The 17,177-nt window shown below is 54.4% G+C and overlaps 9 protein-coding genes across 9 annotated transcripts; 5 read left to right on the top strand and 4 right to left on the bottom strand.

Moving 5' to 3' along the window:
- The first annotated feature begins 36 nt into the window (after window positions 1-36).
- F5144DRAFT_552509 (Extradiol ring-cleavage dioxygenase, class III enzyme, subunit B) lies at window positions 37-1,487 on the top strand. The gene is made up of 2 exons (XM_066787750.1): window positions 37-460; window positions 509-1,487. Exons 1-2 carry the CDS (start codon window positions 368-370, stop codon window positions 1,244-1,246), a joined length of 831 nt encoding a protein of 276 aa, XP_066647565.1. The 5' UTR covers window positions 37-367; the 3' UTR covers window positions 1,247-1,487.
- A 1,216-nt stretch (window positions 1,488-2,703) lies between these two features.
- Window positions 2,704-3,140, bottom strand: F5144DRAFT_588031 (uncharacterized protein; the record flags this gene model as incomplete). Its single annotated transcript, XM_066789883.1, has 2 exons — window positions 2,704-2,932; window positions 3,094-3,140. 2 exons carry the CDS (start codon window positions 3,138-3,140, stop codon window positions 2,704-2,706), a joined length of 276 nt encoding a protein of 91 aa, XP_066647566.1.
- Window positions 3,141-4,146: 1,006 nt separating this feature from the next.
- F5144DRAFT_552512 (uncharacterized protein) lies at window positions 4,147-5,136 on the top strand. The gene is made up of 3 exons (XM_066787751.1): window positions 4,147-4,415; window positions 4,473-4,514; window positions 4,628-5,136. Exons 1-3 carry the CDS (start codon window positions 4,356-4,358, stop codon window positions 4,838-4,840), a joined length of 315 nt encoding a protein of 104 aa, XP_066647567.1. The 5' UTR covers window positions 4,147-4,355; the 3' UTR covers window positions 4,841-5,136.
- Window positions 5,137-5,727: 591 nt separating this feature from the next.
- F5144DRAFT_588032 (uncharacterized protein) lies at window positions 5,728-6,970 on the top strand (the record flags this gene model as incomplete). The annotated part of the gene is made up of 5 exons (XM_066789884.1): window positions 5,728-5,838; window positions 5,872-5,898; window positions 5,971-6,323; window positions 6,556-6,557; window positions 6,732-6,970. The coding sequence occupies 5 exons, from the start codon at window positions 5,728-5,730 to the stop codon at window positions 6,968-6,970; spliced, it is 732 nt and encodes a 243-aa protein (XP_066647568.1).
- A 151-nt stretch (window positions 6,971-7,121) lies between these two features.
- F5144DRAFT_552517 (Alpha/Beta hydrolase protein) lies at window positions 7,122-9,558 on the bottom strand. The gene is made up of 5 exons (XM_066787752.1): window positions 9,227-9,558; window positions 8,910-9,175; window positions 8,637-8,831; window positions 7,543-8,578; window positions 7,122-7,460 (listed from the first exon to the last, which is right to left on the bottom strand). Exons 1-5 carry the CDS (start codon window positions 9,415-9,417, stop codon window positions 7,364-7,366), a joined length of 1,785 nt encoding a protein of 594 aa, XP_066647569.1. The 5' UTR covers window positions 9,418-9,558; the 3' UTR covers window positions 7,122-7,363.
- Window positions 9,559-11,785: 2,227 nt separating this feature from the next.
- Window positions 11,786-13,167, bottom strand: F5144DRAFT_588034 (uncharacterized protein; the record flags this gene model as incomplete). The annotated part of the gene is made up of 3 exons (XM_066789885.1): window positions 11,786-12,336; window positions 12,394-12,762; window positions 12,801-13,167. 3 exons carry the CDS (start codon window positions 13,165-13,167, stop codon window positions 11,786-11,788), a joined length of 1,287 nt encoding a protein of 428 aa, XP_066647570.1.
- Window positions 13,168-13,571: 404 nt separating this feature from the next.
- Window positions 13,572-14,123, top strand: F5144DRAFT_477599 (uncharacterized protein; the record flags this gene model as incomplete). Its single annotated transcript, XM_066785054.1, has 1 exon — window positions 13,572-14,123. One exon carries the CDS (start codon window positions 13,572-13,574, stop codon window positions 14,121-14,123), a length of 552 nt encoding a protein of 183 aa, XP_066647571.1.
- Window positions 14,124-14,337: 214 nt separating this feature from the next.
- F5144DRAFT_500291 (uncharacterized protein) lies at window positions 14,338-14,965 on the bottom strand. The gene is made up of 2 exons (XM_066786368.1): window positions 14,538-14,965; window positions 14,338-14,470 (listed from the first exon to the last, which is right to left on the bottom strand). The coding sequence occupies exons 1-2, from the start codon at window positions 14,832-14,834 to the stop codon at window positions 14,390-14,392; spliced, it is 378 nt and encodes a 125-aa protein (XP_066647572.1). The 5' UTR covers window positions 14,835-14,965; the 3' UTR covers window positions 14,338-14,389.
- Window positions 14,966-15,145: 180 nt separating this feature from the next.
- On the top strand, window positions 15,146-17,148 carry F5144DRAFT_2384 (Aldehyde/histidinol dehydrogenase). The gene is made up of 4 exons (XM_066783330.1): window positions 15,146-16,069; window positions 16,129-16,221; window positions 16,279-16,394; window positions 16,447-17,148. Exons 1-4 carry the CDS (start codon window positions 15,174-15,176, stop codon window positions 16,797-16,799), a joined length of 1,458 nt encoding a protein of 485 aa, XP_066647573.1. The 5' UTR covers window positions 15,146-15,173; the 3' UTR covers window positions 16,800-17,148.
- The last annotated feature ends 29 nt before the right edge of the window (window positions 17,149-17,177 follow it).

Here is a 17,177-nt window from a genome sequence, read left to right on the forward strand (position 1 = left end):
GGCATTACCCGGGCCATCTCCTAAACGATCAGATAAGGCAAAATAACAATTGTATTGAGACGCGGCAATCGAGGATAGAGTAAACTCTTTTCTAGGTTGGACCTGATGAATTCAACTGTGGAATCGGGTGTCTGGTTCGCTGTGAGCTGTGGCTGATCCATCTGCTCAATTCAGGGGGTGGATTCAACAGTCAACACCGCCATCTGACAAGGCTTGACATTAATTACTTTTCCACATAGTATTTTTCACAACGTCAATTGCACTATGGGTCAGTTGAGTAACGATCGCTTCAAGATGTTTGAAGGTTTCGACTGAAACTTCAACAGCACCTCTCACCCCTGTCTATTTCTTCTCCCATGGCTCGACCATGATGCTTGGCGAGGAGTCGGAGTCAGCCACGTATTGGAAGAAGGCGGGCGACGAAGCTCTCGCCAACAACATCAAGGGCGTCATCATGATGGTATGTCTTTTCAGTCTTTTAGCTCCCTCTCAACTCACCCGCCTCTAGGGAGCACACTGGGACGCCCCAGGCGACGAAGTTCATGTCGCCACAAACCCCAACCCCAGCAAGTCCCCAGTAGCCTACGTGCACCCTAGCAAATACGTCGACTACAAGCTCAACCCAGACCTCCCCACAGCCGAGCGCTGCGTCTCACTCCTCAAGAAAGCCGGGTTCGCAGCCTCGGGCGACGCCACCTTCGACTGGATCCACGACACCTACCTCATTCTCATCCGCATGTTCCCGGCGGGCTGCCCGCCCACGACGCTGATCTCGGCCAACGAGCGCTACGACCCGCACTTCCACATAAAGCTGGGGGCGGCGCTGCGCCCGCTGCGCAAGGAGAGCTACCTCATCATCGGCTCCGGCGGCGCCGTGCACAACCTCTACCGCAACCACTGGATGCCGATGCTGCGCTTCTCGGACAACTTCGCCCAGGAGCGCCCGCCCGAGTCGTGGGCGCTCGAGTTCCGCCAGGCGGTCGAGGACGTGATCCGGAATAATAGCGGTCCTAGCTTGCGGCGCGCGATGACCCGGCTGATGAAGCACCCGCTGTATCGGGATGCGCACGCGACGGATGACCATTTTATGGCGGCGATGTTTGTGGCTGGCGCGGCGGGGGATGAGGAGGATGAGGGAGTGCAGGGGGAGTTGGCGGCCGAGACGTGGGAGTTGACGAATATGTGTAACAGCCAGTTTGTTTGGGGGAGGTGGCCCAAGGGTTCCGTGTTGACGGCGGCGTCGTAATTTCAAGAATATTTGGGTAACAGTAAGGTGGAAGTTGCAATGCAGAACATGGCTTGCCCTCAACAGGCATTCGCCTTAAGCACGTGGGGGTTACATTGGTTGGGGGTACCGTATAGGTGTTCGTGAAGGCACCGAAGGTACCTCTAGGTTAGACACACCAGAGTCTTTTCCCCCCGATCAACTGGGGGTGTGATAAAAACCCATAGCAAGAAACCAGAAGAAGGTCCGTGGGATCTTTGCATCGTACATCATTGTTCAAAACAATCTGCCGTTTTGGGGTGACAACAACCTGGAAGTTTGGCAGGTTCGCCTCGCCCGTCTGGTCATGCCGTGCGTGGTTGGTTGCACGACCTGCCGTGGCTAGCTCATGCAAGTGAAAGGTTATGATGCAGGGCGTGTGTAACTGCCATCGAATGAAATTGATAGGTAATCCATCAGCGGATCCAGGGTCATGGGCGTGGTACAAAGTATCTGGTGTCCCATGCAACCAATGCAACCCTGAGGGGGGAACAAACCCCCTGCATGTGTCGGGATAACCGTGCGTGCAGAGATTACCCTCCCGATACTTATGGCCATGGCGGCGATGCTGCTGGCTGCTTCGGCCTCTTAAGCCGGTTTGCGGGACTTTGTTCATGCAACTTGACTAGATACCGTGGAGGTTGGATGGGAACGGCCAGAACAACAAGGGAGATGTGCTTTTTTGGTGGTTCGCATACCCGAGTAATGGGTGCATACCCGAGTAATGGGTGCATACCCGAGTAATGGGTGCATACCCGAGTAATGGGTATCGAGAGTGAGTCGGAGAGTCAGGTAAGGATACCCCTGCCTCCAATTAATTTCCCTCCCGTTTGGCGTCTGGTTGGTTTCCCATGGGATTAAAGCGTGACCACGACATGCGGTGCAACTGAATTGTTGAATCACACTCGGTTGTTTTGTGGTGTGAATGATCAGGATGAGGGCAAAAGCGGGAGTGAAAACCCGAAGATAGAATTTTCTCAACAAGGCACCATGGAAGGTATCAATAAGGGCATCCATGGCTTGCCAAGCACCACCTCGCGTGCGTTGTGGAACGCAAGCTCGTGACTTCGCCTCGCCCGCCCCGGCATCGCCTCATCTAGGGGGGGGGGGGAAGAAGAAAAGGCGAAGGCGATGCGTGTGGTCCGTACGCTAATACCTACTAAGGATACCTTCAGGCTGATAAAGTATATCGTCATCTGAATTCTCTATCGAAATGTCTCCTCCAGAACGCCTTGAACCCACCAAAATCTGACATCCCATCATTACCATGTAGTCCATGAAGCAGTTCCCATCCATAGCCCTCCCGTCACCCATCCTTGTCACTGGTCCGGGATGGGGTGCGGAACACCCCGAGCCTGCCGTATTCCAGTGCAGCTGCTGATGCTAGGCACCGTCCCGGAGCCAACTTGACCCCGCCACCTAAACGGGGATCAACGTCGCTAGTGCTCCGATTCCAGACCTGCGTAGTTTGTGTGCACCACGGCGATACAGCCGCCGAGACGCCCGTACACGGAGCCTTCTTTGGTCGGCGGCTGGGCCAGATAGGCAAGCAGCTGGTAGGGCTGTTCGTCCGTCTGGCTTGACGTGGTCGATTTGTTTGAGCCGTTCGTTGAGGCGTTAAATGTGCTGCCATGGCTCGAAGCCGGACCGGCAGCAGGGCCGACTGTGCTGTACGGAGTCACGGCCAACGGTCAGCGGTCTCGTCGTCAGGTTGTTTTGGGGCAATCTCTGGCAGTCATCATCCCCATCAACCACGGTTGGAATGGAAACGTGGCCAGGACCAACCGCGCAAGCAGTATCAAAGAAGATTGGGAGACGGGGAGAAGCACCTTGAAGCACTAGATGAAGCTAGTCCATGGTTGGAAAACGACTTCATTGTGTCGTTGTTGTGTGCAGTACTGCAGTTTTCCAGTTGCTCCCTTTTACCGGCGCTGTGGAAATTGGAAGGAGTGGTGCTGTGGGAGTGGATACTTTCTAGGATGCGCACTGGGGTGATAATGATCTGGAATTTGAGTTTGAGAAACGAGGGAGCGGGTGGAACGGGCAGTGGTTTGTGATAGAAGGGCTGACTATTTATAAACGAGCATTCTCAAAATAAACTGCAGTTCTTGCTGTTCGTCCGCCCCAGGAGTAAGCAAGAGGAAGGGACGTGTCACCAGCGCACAGGATATCTAGAAGTTCGAGCTGGGGAGGAAATTGGAAAGGGGGTGTGCTTAAACATTGTGGGCGTTTACGGCACTGGTTCACGGGGGTAGGTTCTGTGCATGTAACATGATGTATATGGTGATGATGTACCCCAGCGGGCTCAGCCTAGATCAGGGCAACCAGTGAACATCAACATCGAGCGTCGGTTAGTAAAAGTCCTACATCAATGACCGAGTTGTGGCACGTGGAATAACGAATTCAAGCTGTGGGAAGGTACGATGAGGTGAATGGCGAATTAACGGGCTATCTCTAGAAGGGAAAATGCAGGCCTGACAAGAGCGTCCCGTCACTGCCGGAAAATGCCCGGTTGGGGGGCAAGTGGTCGACAAAACAAGCCACCCCGTGAAGTACCTATCACAACCACCAAACACCACCATATCAGCACAATTCAACAACGCTTATCCACTTTAAGAGTATGTGAAAAGTAGAGGCAAGATATCTATAGATTGAAAGGCTTCATTCTTAGAAGAATCGCGAGAGAAAACAGGCATAAACTGCCCTCTTTGGTGGTGGTTTGTGGTGGTTGTGTTATTTTGGGGTAGCTTTTTTTGTCGCCCACTTGGGGGGGTCAGGGTGGCCCCGGTCATCCAATCGTACTCGGCAACCCGACGAGCGGCGAGCAAGCTCACCCCAAACCGGCGATGACCAATGACATCTTCCTCTCCATGCATCGGTGAGGAGGCGAGACCTTTTTCAGCCGATTATTGTGCCAACACATGCGAACATCGATGTGGCCTTGTCTTCCTCGACAGGGTCGAAGTGCTCAATCACACCACGGCACGGCGTGTTAGTGGCAAATGGCTTCATTCTCATCACCGGGTACTGGCATGTGAGATGCCTGGCTCTGCTGCATAGTCGGGCACGACAAGTGTTGTTGAGTTGCGAAATGAACTCAACTCCCAATGGCAGACTCAGAGTGACATTGGAGATCCAACATAACCTTGAAGTAAGCATCCATCGGCGGCCTCCGCCGTTAGTTACTGACACATGCGCTGCCCGCCAGCCTGAGCGTCACGCCCAAGAATATTTTCAGAGCAGACGAAAGGTCAGGCTGAGTGGATGGTCTCACAGACTCAGGCCGTTTCCACCCCCCGCCACGCCCGCGCTGTGCGACCCCCCGTCACAAAAAGAAAAAGGTATGCTAATGGGGACGTGCAGACATGGTGTGAACCTCACTTCCGAGAGATTCCGCCTGATTTTCCGGCGCGATACCAGATCGGCGAAGCCCTGCCCGACCACCTTGTTGACGACGGAAGGCTGATGCTCTTCTTTGACGAACAGATCGGATCCCGCCGTCCGACGCGGCAAACGACCCAAGGCCGAGACATAACAGCCGAGGGCAGGAGGGGGAAGTTAGAGAAAGTTAGGTAATCTGCGGAAGATGGATGGCCCATGTAATTATCGCCGGCGGTGGACCGGTGGTCCAGCCGAAGAAGATCCAGAGTTAACATCGGGCCGCGGCAACGACCTCGCTCCAGGCCAAACCATCGGCAGCCACACTTGCTCTTACAGTCGAACAACAGGTCGCACCTCGAGCTGGCCAACCCCTTTTGCCTATAGTTTCCGAAAGAAGAGGTTAGGATAGACGCGGGCGGTGTGTGTTCAAGGTCTTTGTCATTCTAGGCGCCTAGTAATGAAATACGGCAAGACAAATCAGCATGGCGGGTCAAAAACGGCTCTTGCATTCGTTTACGATATCTTGATCCGCTTGCATGTGCCTTCCGGTTTTCCTTCCGCGTTGACAGCTCAGGGCTCGGGAAAGCTGCTGCCGAGGAGTTCCCGAACTTTCAGCCACACGACCGGAGCTGTAATTCTGTTTACCATCAGTACATTCAATGGCCCAACCCTTCCAGTTTGCGAGGCTGTAAGTAACACAATTGTCGCAGGGAAAGCGGGGAACCTACCCAGGCTCCTAGGTAACACCGTAACCGGCATCTGACGACTGGATCAAAACAACGTCCAGCTGGTCAACTCTTCAGTATTTCCGCTTTTCCGCTCAAACGATTCATATTCGCGACCCGAATCGTGCCGTGGAATGAGGCGCTACTTAGTGATGTCATCAAATCCTTTTAGCGGCCTGGCGCTCGTGAAAGCTGGCCTACACGTTCGTTTCCAGTCGATTCCGACTTCAATATTCCGAGTGTCGTCGGCGATGATCCCTCGGTGACCAACGCACCAAGCTAACGGCATGCAGATTGCCATACTACCAGCGCAATCCAACTGGATGGAAGACATGGATGCAAGACTAATACTACTTCATGATTGAGGGTTACCCCAAGCCTTTCGGTTACAGGCACAGATCCATTTTTCAGGGGCTCAACCTGTCGCCAAACTGGCAGGTCAACAGTGAGCGACTGCTGTTGACCATGGTGTAATCCGGCTCTTTCCAGGAGCGGACGCAGGTCATGCGCGACCTGTTGACGCAAACCGTAAAGGAAGGCGCTCTAACAAGCCCGCGAAAGATCTAACGAGTCGTGTCGGACGGCGAACACGCGCTTGAGACCGGCCGCAGCGGCCTCGATCCTTTTGGTGTTGTCAGCTATAGCGCCCACTTGATTGGCTTTGTGAAGCATAAGAACGAAACCAAGTACCGGGTCCCGAAGCGGTCGGCAACGAAGCCGACAGTTCCCGACAAGCTCGACAGCACCGTCGCAGGGGTCATCCGGTCAGGCGAGCGGCCTGTCGACTGGATAGCGCGCAAGATCGCCGTTGAGGCATCCGTTCCCAAGGAATACACGACAGCAAACATCGTCGCGTGCGGCACCGTCTCGTATCAGATGTCCATCACTAGCACTGGCAAACCTGGCTGCCAGCATATCATCTCGTACCTTTTCGAGATGGAGTTTGATAGAATGTGATCCCGCGGACAGGGAGTGACGAGGTCGAGAAGTCCACCCTCATGACTTTGGACGATGCCAAGGTCGCATTGATGGAGGGCGAGTTCGTAGCGAACAGAGCCATGGTATCGTTGTCGTATCTAATCAGGTACGGCGTGGTGACGCCTGAGAATGAACCAGACTTGATCAAGATTTGCCAGAGATTGCACGGGAAGAACTATCTGTTCAATGTGGAATGGTAGTGCGGAGGTGTTGGCAACTCTCGGCGCGAGTTGGGAATAGCTTCATTTGTGGCTCCCGAGCAACGAACGTGATACTGTGATACGTCAACCACCGGTGCCCCTGCCTCAGATCCATCCACGACTTCATCATGCTTGTCCATACCAATTGTCTTCCCAACCCTTGTATAGTACAGTTCTCGCTAGCTTGTGGTTCTCTCTCTGTTTCGCGTGCGAGCATGGCTTCGAGTCCTGTACCGGACGTTTGTCTGCCTTTCCAAGGTGCCATCCTTAGGCAGGCTTTTGAAGGAACAGAGATCTCATTGACTGCCGTTTCCGAGCACGATAGCTCTGGCCTGCCTTTGGGTGGCCTAGACTTTGGTTTCCCGGGGGGGTCTCTATTTCCTGCCGCCGTCGAGTGGGCTACTTCGCTCCCTAACCACTGAGTATACTAGCCTATGGAAATAATCTAGCCAATGTCTCTGGTGTAGATGATGGTTCAAGCCCCACCACGTGCACCCCGCGTGCTACGTCGGACACAGATTCAAGGGACTCCTCTTAATGTATCGAGGGGAGACGAACTGCTACTTGACATCTTGCCGAACTTTCTTTCCGAATACGCAATGCTTAGTTCTATTTAACTACCCCCTAACCCCCTACCTCATGTAGGCACATGTACCTTGATTCCTCACGTCGCCCCTGTCTCACCCTCTCAGTGGCCTGAACCGTGTCCGAAGTTGAGCACTCAGAAGTGACCTAACCGTACGGCGATGAACTCATCCTGGGCGAATTCCGACCCAAAGTCCAAACCACTAGTTGTCGCCGTGCATGGATAGCCACTACTGCTCTTTGTTTGGAATGATTGGCAGCGTGACATAATTCTCAAACCGCGGCCCAAAATGGACGTGGTTAAATCCCTGGAACTTCTCAACAGATCTACACCGCGTTATCTCATTAGCATCTTCCACGCCCCAACCGACCCCCACCAAGAATCAGAAAAAAAAAAGAAACAACTCACCGATCCACCGGTTCATCATGCAAAAAGATCCCACTCCCCTGCGTATCCCCCGAGCTCACCTCCAACACCACCCGTCCCCCCTCCTCCACCACCACATTCGTCGGCCACACCTCCACATCCACCACATACACCTCCCCCGGAATCACACTCAGCACATCCCGACTCGTATAATCCCTCTGCGGCAACCACGCCCTATGCTTCGGGTGCTCGGCGTTGATCTTCCGCAGCGACGCGCGCAGCCACCCCTTGGTCAGCGGCACCGGGTCGCCGGCCGTGCCCGTGTAAAAGACTTCGGCGCCGTCCGGGCCGAGGTAGCGCAGGGTGAGGAAGAGGTCGATGTCGGAGGGGATGGTGGGGGAGGCGGGGTCCGGGGAGGCGGAGATGGTGAGGTGGGCGACGATGTGGCCGGTGATTTCGGTTTCGGTGGGGAAGGGGGGCGTGGTGAATTGGAGGAGGTGGGGGGTTTGCATGGTGCCGAGGGAGCGGTAGGTGAGTTTGTGCTTGGGGATGGGGGTGGTGGGGTTGGGGGTGAGGGTGAGGTCGGGGGTGAGGTGGTAGCGCGTGTATTGTGTGCGGGCGATGGGCCATTCGTTTTCTTCGCGGCGCGCGTAGGATTTTTCTTTCTCGGCGTTGTTGAACCCGACGTTGCCTTTGCGGAGGACCAGGCTGACGGGTGGGACCTTGCCGGGTTGTGACCAGCCTACGCGGTCGTCGCCTTTGAGGAAGGCGTCGAGGAAGCTGCGCTGGATTTCGACTTCCTCGTCGTAGTAGAAGGGCAGGTCGTGGCGGCCCGTGATCATGCGCAGGTACTTGAACTCGGAGCCGGCGTGGGTGTAGCCCTCGATGTTGCCCCTGAGGTGGAGCAGGATGCCGCCCCAGTTGCCGACGGAGAGGAGTGGGACTTCGATGTCGCCCATGTCGTATTCCTTGGATGCGTAGTACACTTCGTCACGGTAGAGGTGTTTCTGGTTGTCAATTGTTTGATCCTGGCGGTTGGCAGCCAGCTCCTCTTCTGAGAGATCACCCTCGATAGTGTCTGGCCGTATGTTAATGATGTTCCAAGTTTTCGGGTCATTGACGGAGATGTAACATACCCGGACCCCAGTTGGAAGCAGCCCGGCCGGGCCGTCCGTATTGGTTGGTGATGACCTGCCTGTTCCACCAGAACTTGATGAAAGCGTTGGACAAGATTCCACCGTGGCGGCACCGATCCCGGTAGTAGTCCGACATGCCTTCCCATGGAACAATAGCCGCAAGGCCCTTGGGTTTACGGGCAGCCACTCGCCATTCTAGTTAACATCAGTCGGTGTTAGTTAGTGTAATGACGAATTCAGGGGTTAAAGTAGCGCTTGGGAAGTGATACGTACGGCTCCCAGCGTAATAGCTGATACCCAAGAGGCCTACCTTGCCCGAGGACCACGGTTGCTCGGCTGCCCACTCGACGACGTCAACAAATGCATCTGTGGTCCCTCGAGACATGGTATCCAGTTTGCCTGGGGATTGCCCAAGGCCCAACTCGTCTGCACGGACGATAGCGTAGCCATGCTCGGTCCAAAACCCGGGGTCGGGCGTCTCCCACGCCGAGTGGTCAGACTTGTGGCGAGGATTGACCTCTGAGTACTTCGGAATGAAACTAGAGTCCGGGTCAATTGTCGCCCCGTTGTGCTTCGAAGTCTTGGCTTACTCCTTGTAATGAATATCCTTCCCGTACGGCCCGTATGTGACCAAGACCGGGACGGGAGTATCCGGCTTGGGCCGGTAGACGTTGCAGCGGACTACGCCACCAGATTTTAAGGGGACTGTAACATTCTGCTCAAAAACATAGGGGAAGTTGGTACTGTCAACAGTATGGAGGTCCTGTAGTTTGTTCGGCATTGTGATGGATTCCAAGACCCCAAGCTAGATGTGGTGGTTGAATAGACTCAGACAGCGTCAGTGAACCGGACAGTGTTGTTAGCCAATTGGATCAAATATGCATTGTTGGGTGTCTCCCGGCACTCGAGACAGGGAGCGGGGTGAGCAGTCGGAGCATGAGGTCGGAGGAAAGCGGGAGGGCCACATCCCGAACGGACCCATCGGAGGTCCGAAACGCCAGCGTTGGCTCGGAACAAGCCGGTTGCGCAACTTGTACCAGGATGACGGGTCTCACGGACACCGGCAGGAAAGTACCTAGGGGGGTAATGTTATTTTCCGGAGATGTGTTGGTAAAGTCTCCAAATCGTACTTCGTAATAGCCCTGAAATCAACATGTGTACTCACAACAGGATAACGTATTTGCATAACGAGTGGGCCACCATAACGAGTGGGCCACTTTTCCCGGACCTCAGCCACCTCGTGTAAGTCAATTCAGCCACAACAGCTCAAATCAATTGAAACTACTCGGAGTCACTGTCTTCAGACATCTCGCAAAGTACTTGACAAGTCCGCGCATTGTGGCCGGGCTTCTTGCAGTTGCTGCAGAGCCGAATGCGTGGCCCACCCACTGTTATACAACCACTACTCCCGGACGTTTCCTTGTAGTCCTTATCACCAAGTCCCCGGTCAGCCATCAAACCCTTTGCCTCTTGTAAACTAAGTGATCCTCCTTCCTGCAGACGCGTTTTCTTTGTCCGACGGCGCTTGCTTAGTCGCTCATTTGCTGTACGAAGTTCCTGGGCCTCAGCTCGGAGTAACACCATTTCATGTGCCAATTTTGAGATGCTCTTGGCCTGCAAGTCGATGATGTCGAAAATGTGAGTCGGAGGGCTACCTTGATGGTTCTCGATCTTCCGCTTGAGAGTGATGGGGCTCTTGGTCGCGTCGTACGCATTGGATGGGGTCTTCAGGGCCCAACTCGAGGCTGTTCCGGGACGCGAGTTTGGAGGAGATGGGGTAAGTGGCTTAGGGTCGAGGCAAGAAACTACCAATTCAGGGTCAAAAGGAACAAGGCCAGTTGCTCTAAAGCCCGCTCGTATGTTGTTCGCTGTGATGGAAGCGTGAAATGCCTCGACAAATGCGTCGAAGAAGTCCTCCTTCGTAATGTGGGTGATCTGCATCCGCATCATCTGCTCAATCCGCTTGCCGTACGAGGCCTTGAGCCGACTAAAACACCCAACATCAAGAGGCTGGAGAAAGTGGGAAGAATGGGGAGGCATGCAAAGTGTAATAATGTTGTTGGCCTTGCAGAAATCTTCGAAGTCGATCGAGTGGTGGCTTTCGTGGCCGTCGAGGATGAGCAGCCGATGCACCCCTCTCGTACGGCGCTTGGTAGCCTGGTCGAAATGTTTTAGCCAATCGAGGCCAATCTCATTTGTTGTCCAGCCATTTTCGCTTGTGTGGACTCTCCATTCGGGCTCGAACCGGCTGTCCTGGTACCAGGGGAGGAGGTGGTTTTTCCCCTTGACGACAAAGTACGGCGGCACGACCCAGCCATCCGCACACACAGCTTGGATCACCGTAACCCACTCTCAATTGCCAGGCTGCTTTGTGCGAGGCCGCCCACGTCGCTCGGAGCTCGTCACGACCTTTGCACTCGAAAGCATGCCCATCTGGAACCCAGTCTCGTCGAAGTTGTAGATGTCCCCCTCTTGGATCGCGTATTTGTCGATTACGTTGCGTACGAGCCGAAACCACGCATTTACTACGTCGAGATCTTCGCATTGGGCCCTCTGATAATCGATTTGACGTCGGAAACGCGTCGTAACCTTGGAATGTCGCTTTACGAAACCGTTTGCCCATCGGGGTCCGACGGGCGACGCGCCGCGTGCGGCCCGAAGGCGATCGGCCATTTCTCGAAGGTCGGAGAGCTGGGGCTGAAATCCTCGCGCATCAAGGTCGAGTACCCTCTCAAGAAGGACTTGTTCTTCCAAGTTGGTCAATTTTCGAAGGTTGGCTGGTATTTCGGGTCGTGGTTGCTTTCCAGCGCGTCGATGTTGAAGCGAGCTTCGCGGAATCTCGTAGATCGTAGCAGCCTTCCGTACGGAAAGTTTAGCGTCTTTCTTAAGAGCTTCAAGCGCAAGGATCATACGACTCTCTTTTTGGAAGAGGTTGCATTTTGTATTGTGAAGGAAATTCGTCATGAAGTTGGGAGGTTGCAAGAGGAAGAAAAGTGGCCCACTCGTTATGTTGGCCCACTCGTTATGCAAATACGTTAGTCCTTTTAGCATTGGTATTGAGAGTTTGGGTATTTGCCATGATTGAGAGTAGGTAGGTAGGTACCTAGGTATCTGAGCGGATTGAGCTATTTTGTCTCCTCAAATCGACATCACTCTTCTATAGGTCGGCTCTCAACGAGTCTGCCGATGCATTCCCCAAACCCAACCCCTGACTGCTCGTCGCCGGCCACAGCCGTCATTCTCACCACATCCCCATTGTTCAAGTATCCCCTTTCCGTCCTATCCTCCAACTTGAATGGCTTGGCTCCTCCTTCTGTAAGCTCCAACATGCAACCACTCGCATCCTCCCCATCCCCACTCACCGTGCCAGTCGCCATGATGTCTCCCGTCCTCAGGGCCGCGCCAGCACTGACCGCATGTGCAACCATTTGCCGCGGCGACCAGTACAAACTCTGCACCCAAGATGTGCCTGCTAGTGTTGGTGTCGAGCCCGACAATAGCTCAACCTGCATCTGTATTGCATACGTCCGCAGCTCCGGATCCTGTAGGTACTTTGGGATATCAACCACAGGCTTTTGGCCTTCTGTCTTGAATGCCTCAAGGGCGTCGAGAGTCACGATCCAGGGTGAGATGGATGTGCCAAAACTCTTGCCGTTGAAGGGGCCTAGCGGAGTCATCTCAAACGCTTGGATATCTCGGGCTGTGTTCCAGGACGATGAGCTTCGAGTCAGGAAAGTATGTCGAAGGAAAGACTTACCACTCCAATCATTCAAAATAACAAACCCAAAGATATGATCGTCCGCATCGACCGCGTTTAGCCTGCGCCCCATACGCAGTGGTTTTCCGATAATAGCGGCAAACTCAAGTTCATAGTCGACTGCATTCGAGCGGCCATACACCACCGGCTTGGGTTCATTCGCCGCCGTTGGAGCAGATTTGTCGCGGTACTGGCCCTGCGGGCGCTCTATGTCGGTTCCAGACACCACGACGGAGCTAGCCCGCCCTTGATATGCAATGGGGAAGTGAAAGAAGGCCGGGGGTGGGCGAGCGTCGTTGATAACGATGCGGCCCGCGTTTTTGCCATGTATCAGAGAGCAGGAAAAGTCTGTTGTCATTAGAGAAAGAGCTTGTGGGTTATGAGCGGAGGGAACAGGGGAGTTGTACCGGCAAAATCGCCAACTGAGACAGGCATGTGCATCTCCACTTTCGTGATGTCTTCGACACTTCCGGCTGGTAACTTGGACACGTCGAGGTTGCCATTCTGGCAAACGGATTGAATGGCCTCGCGAACATTTCTGTGGGTAGCCTTTGGGAGAGCCGCGAATTGGTTGAGGGTCTCATCGGCAAAGATCCTTCTGGGAAGTCCATCGATGCCCTCGAACAGTTCACTACCAGTATGACATTCATGAAGAAAGATAACAGAATTTCCTATCCGGGTCACCGCTTGAGGTTTGGGATGCTTTTTCGATGATGCAATCCCAAAGGGGATATTGCGGGCTGAAAAGTGGTGGGCGTAGTCAGGGGAAGTCATGGTTGGAGATGAGGCGTAATGTAAGAGCACATGCGTCTTTTCCAGTTGTCAAACTGTGATGCCAATGTCTTAATGACATCTGCTGTCCCGTATAAGGCATTGTTCTTGAGTCGCGGCGCCTCCCCAATGTGACTACAGGGGTCTTGTGACTGGCGAGCTGCCGGCCGTCGAGACATGACCGGTCCACATGAGCCCACTTCCCGGCGCGGCAGACGGTTGCCGAAGTGAACATTCAGCTACATATCTAGAGACTCAATGGGTATTCTGCGGATGGAAACAGTAGGTTTTTACAATATTGCTGCTCAGCTATCGTCCAGAGTCCAAAACAACACACCGAAAAACCGAAACCACATCAACATCTCCTCCTTTTCCCGATCAATTTGCCATACCTTACCTCACGCAAGATGGCCCTGCAAGGCAAGCTCTCCCACCCAAACCGCTTCATCACCACGCACAACGCCGAAGGCAAAGCGGTCATTGACGAGTCCATCCCCGCCCCGGCACCATTCTACTCGCTCGGCGAAGGCGACGCCTCCTTCGCCCAATGCTACGTGACCTCCACCTTCCCCGTGGACATCGCCAACGATGCCGACACCACGGCGTACCGCGCCTTCCTGGCCGACCCGCCCGGCCTGACCGTCAAGACGGGGACGGTGCTGCGGTACGTCGACATGCCGCCCGGCGCCACGTCGCCCATGCACCGCACCGTCAGCCTGGACTACGGCGTGGTGCTGGAGGGCGAGGTCGAGCTGGTGCTGGACTCGGGCGAGACGCGCGTCATGAGGCGCGGGGATGTGTCCGTGCAGCGGGCGACGATGCATGCGTGGCGGAATTGTAGCAAGACGGAGTGGGTGCGCATGTTGTATATTTTGCAGCCGGTGCAGTCGTTGGAGGTTGCGGGAGAGCCGTTGAAGGAGGATTACGGGGGCATGAAGGGGGTTAAGGGGTCTGAGTAAGGTAGATACGTGATGGGGTGGATGATGTTTTTGAGATAACAACGAACACGGTTTCAGTTTGGATTATCCTATGAGAACCCTACGTGATGATCAGCATGGATTGTTAATTACTGTTGATTAAGCGACACATTCATATGCAGGTACCATGTGTTCGCGTGCGCAATGGACGGGTGGAACACGTGGGATTTAGAGCTATCAATACATGGATACATGAGTTTGCATGGAATCAATTGCGAACATATCAAGTGAAACTTATCATTATACATTCATAGCTCTCCGCCTACCGCATACTTGAACACGCCATCATTAAACCTGCCAAAAGTACCCCTCCAAACCTTCGCAGCGGTCTTCAAAGCGTGATTAGAATGGAACATGACATCCAGCACCTCCCTAAGAATGGTGGCATAAACTCACAGCGTATATTAAAACCCCCGTGAACATAGTCCCAACAAAGACCTGCTCCGCCGGACTGGTATACACACGTACTTCAGACTGATCCCTTTCTCTGTTGATCGGCCTGTGTGGAGGAACTCGACGGTGTGCTGTTGGCCAATCCGGGGGGTTCCGAGACGTGAGGTGGCCCCCAGTTGCAAGTGCCGGTTGGTTGGTTTGGGCAGTCCGAGGGGAGCTCGCCGAGTGATGCAGCTCGTAGTCCCTCAGCACCGTTTGCCGTGTGCGGGTTTGGGTTTGCGTGGTTGTGGTCGACGACATTGTGGCATGCGTGGCGGCGTCAAGGTGTGAGAGCAAAGCTAGGGTATCGACGTCGAGTATGCTTTTCTTGCAAGTGGACGTGACAATGACCTCCGGCGGGGCAAAACAATGTCCGAATGTGACGGGAGTTGTCGTTGGGGTGCGGCCGGAGTGTGGGGGTGGAGCTTCGGGATGTGGAGGGTTGGCCACCGACGCATCAACCCCCTGAATCACACCCCTAGCGCGGCCACAGCTTTACGGCCGAGGTAGCACGAGCTGTGGGAAGCTTTAATTTGGTGGAGAATAGAGCCTCCTAAACGTCATGTTCGCGAAGCAGCTCGATTACACCATCTAAGCACCATGCCGAAACCCTTCAGCAACATTCGGTCTGCCGCCATCGACGGCCGGGCACTGAATCCCATTTTTCGGAAGATACAACTGAAGCAATTGCACGATGTGCTTGTGGACAAGGCATCTGACCTCCAAGATGCCATTGCGGCAGACACGGGCTATGCCCCAGCCGAGGTGCAGATCGAGTACTGGCTCGCCATGCAGCTGCTGACCCAAGCTTTCACCGCCATCGACACGGACCAATCCCTCCACGAGGAGTACACAGTATCAAGAGGCCAGAACATGCCTCAAGCAAAAGAAGCTGTCGGAATCGTTATCATCCATCCCGCCAAGCATGCCTTCTTCTCCTGCCTCATGTCCGCGTTGGTCCCAGCGCTGGCAGCAGGGAATTGCGTGATCGTCCAGGCGGAACAATCCCTCTTACGGACACCCCGGCTAGTGCTGGACCTCATTGCCCAAGCTCTAGACGATGACATCTTTGAGACAACTACCAACCCCATCAATGAATCCGACTTAGACCACCCTCACATCCGCGTCCTGCAAAACGGCAGTGAGAGCGCCCATCTCTCGCACCACCTTGTCTCGAACCCGGAAGCTCGGGTAGTAGCAGTTGTGGAGCGCGATGCCGATTTGGATGTTGCGGCGCGGGAGCTGGTCCGGTCGCGGTTTGCGCTGCGCGGGAGATCGCCGTATGCGCCGGACGTGGTGCTGGTGAATGAGTGGGTGAAGAAGGAGTTTCTCGAGGCCGTTGTGCGGCACACCGTTCGGTTTGTTTCTGATGGTGGTAAGACGAATCCGCCTAGGACGGCGCCCGGGCAAAGCCTGTCCGAGTTGGTGAGGACGGAAAAGGGGGTGAATGTCTTATCGTGGAGTTCGGCTGGGGCGGTTGTGGAGGTTGAGGACAGGTGAGTTCGAAGGAAACGACATTTGACTCTCGTTCACTTTAATATTGACACCGTCGCAGGAAATCACCGTTGTTGCGCCGTAAGGTACAAGAAGGGTGCCTCCTCGTTCATGCGGTTACGAGCATAGACGATGCCATTGACTTTTCCAAGAGGTATGCCAGCATACACCCACGCCGGACTCGGAGAACAACGTCTGACAGCCTCGAAAGCAATGGCCGTCTTGGTGCCGCTTACATCTTTACCAAACCGTCGGCGGCGAAGTACATATGCCAGTTTCTCGACTCACCGATGTCATTTGTCAACCACGTGCCTACTACTCTCCTTTGTAGGTGTCGCTGCCAGCTTCTATATAGGCTCTTCTCTCTAACAAGTCACAGTCCTTCCCGTGTCCCCTTCTAACGTTTCAGTCGACCCTCAAACCCATTCCCCCTACAACCAAGCCCTCTTCTGCCGACCCAAGGGCCGGTTCGTCACACCCTCCGTTGAGGAAGGCGTATTAGCACACCTTCTCGAACAATCTTCCCCCCAGAAACTTGCTGTGTTTGCCCATCAAACACTTCGCAAGCTGGCCGCAGTCAAGCGGGCCAGCCAGGGGATCACGCACATTGGGTTCTTTCAGACCGGGATACTTACCGGAGGGGTGTTGCTCCTGTCTACGGTGCTTGGTGTCACAGGTGTATGTTCGTATTATGCCTTTGGGTTGGTTCGGAGCCGTTTATTCCAAGGTTGAGATTAGAGGGCTTGATGGTAGTTACAAGTAATACATAGGGATTATCAGCGTGTGGTTCTGTGGCATTGAATTTGGATGCGGATGATATATATCTATGCGGAGGCGGCCTTTGCCGGATCCCTCCCTTAGCGTCGTGCCGGGGACTAGGAGCCATGAACTGTGTTGTTTTAAACTCAAGAATTGCTTGACCACACGGTGTCCCTAGGAATCGAATGTGGGAGGTGGAAATGCTCTCGATGCCGTGGTGGGATTCAGAATCTCAGCTTGTATTTCCAGCTCCTTATTTGTGCTACAACACATCCAACGCCGGGCGTGGGGGTGGGCTCGAGTGCAAGCGAGTAGGCTCAGGCGGCGGCTAGGTGTGTTAATATGTGCCTC

This window comes from Chaetomium tenue (genome assembly GCF_020726465.1).
Source record: "Chaetomium tenue strain MPI-SDFR-AT-0079 chromosome Unknown F5144scaffold_1, whole genome shotgun sequence".
Lineage (NCBI taxonomy): Eukaryota > Fungi > Ascomycota > Sordariomycetes > Sordariales > Chaetomiaceae > Chaetomium > Chaetomium tenue.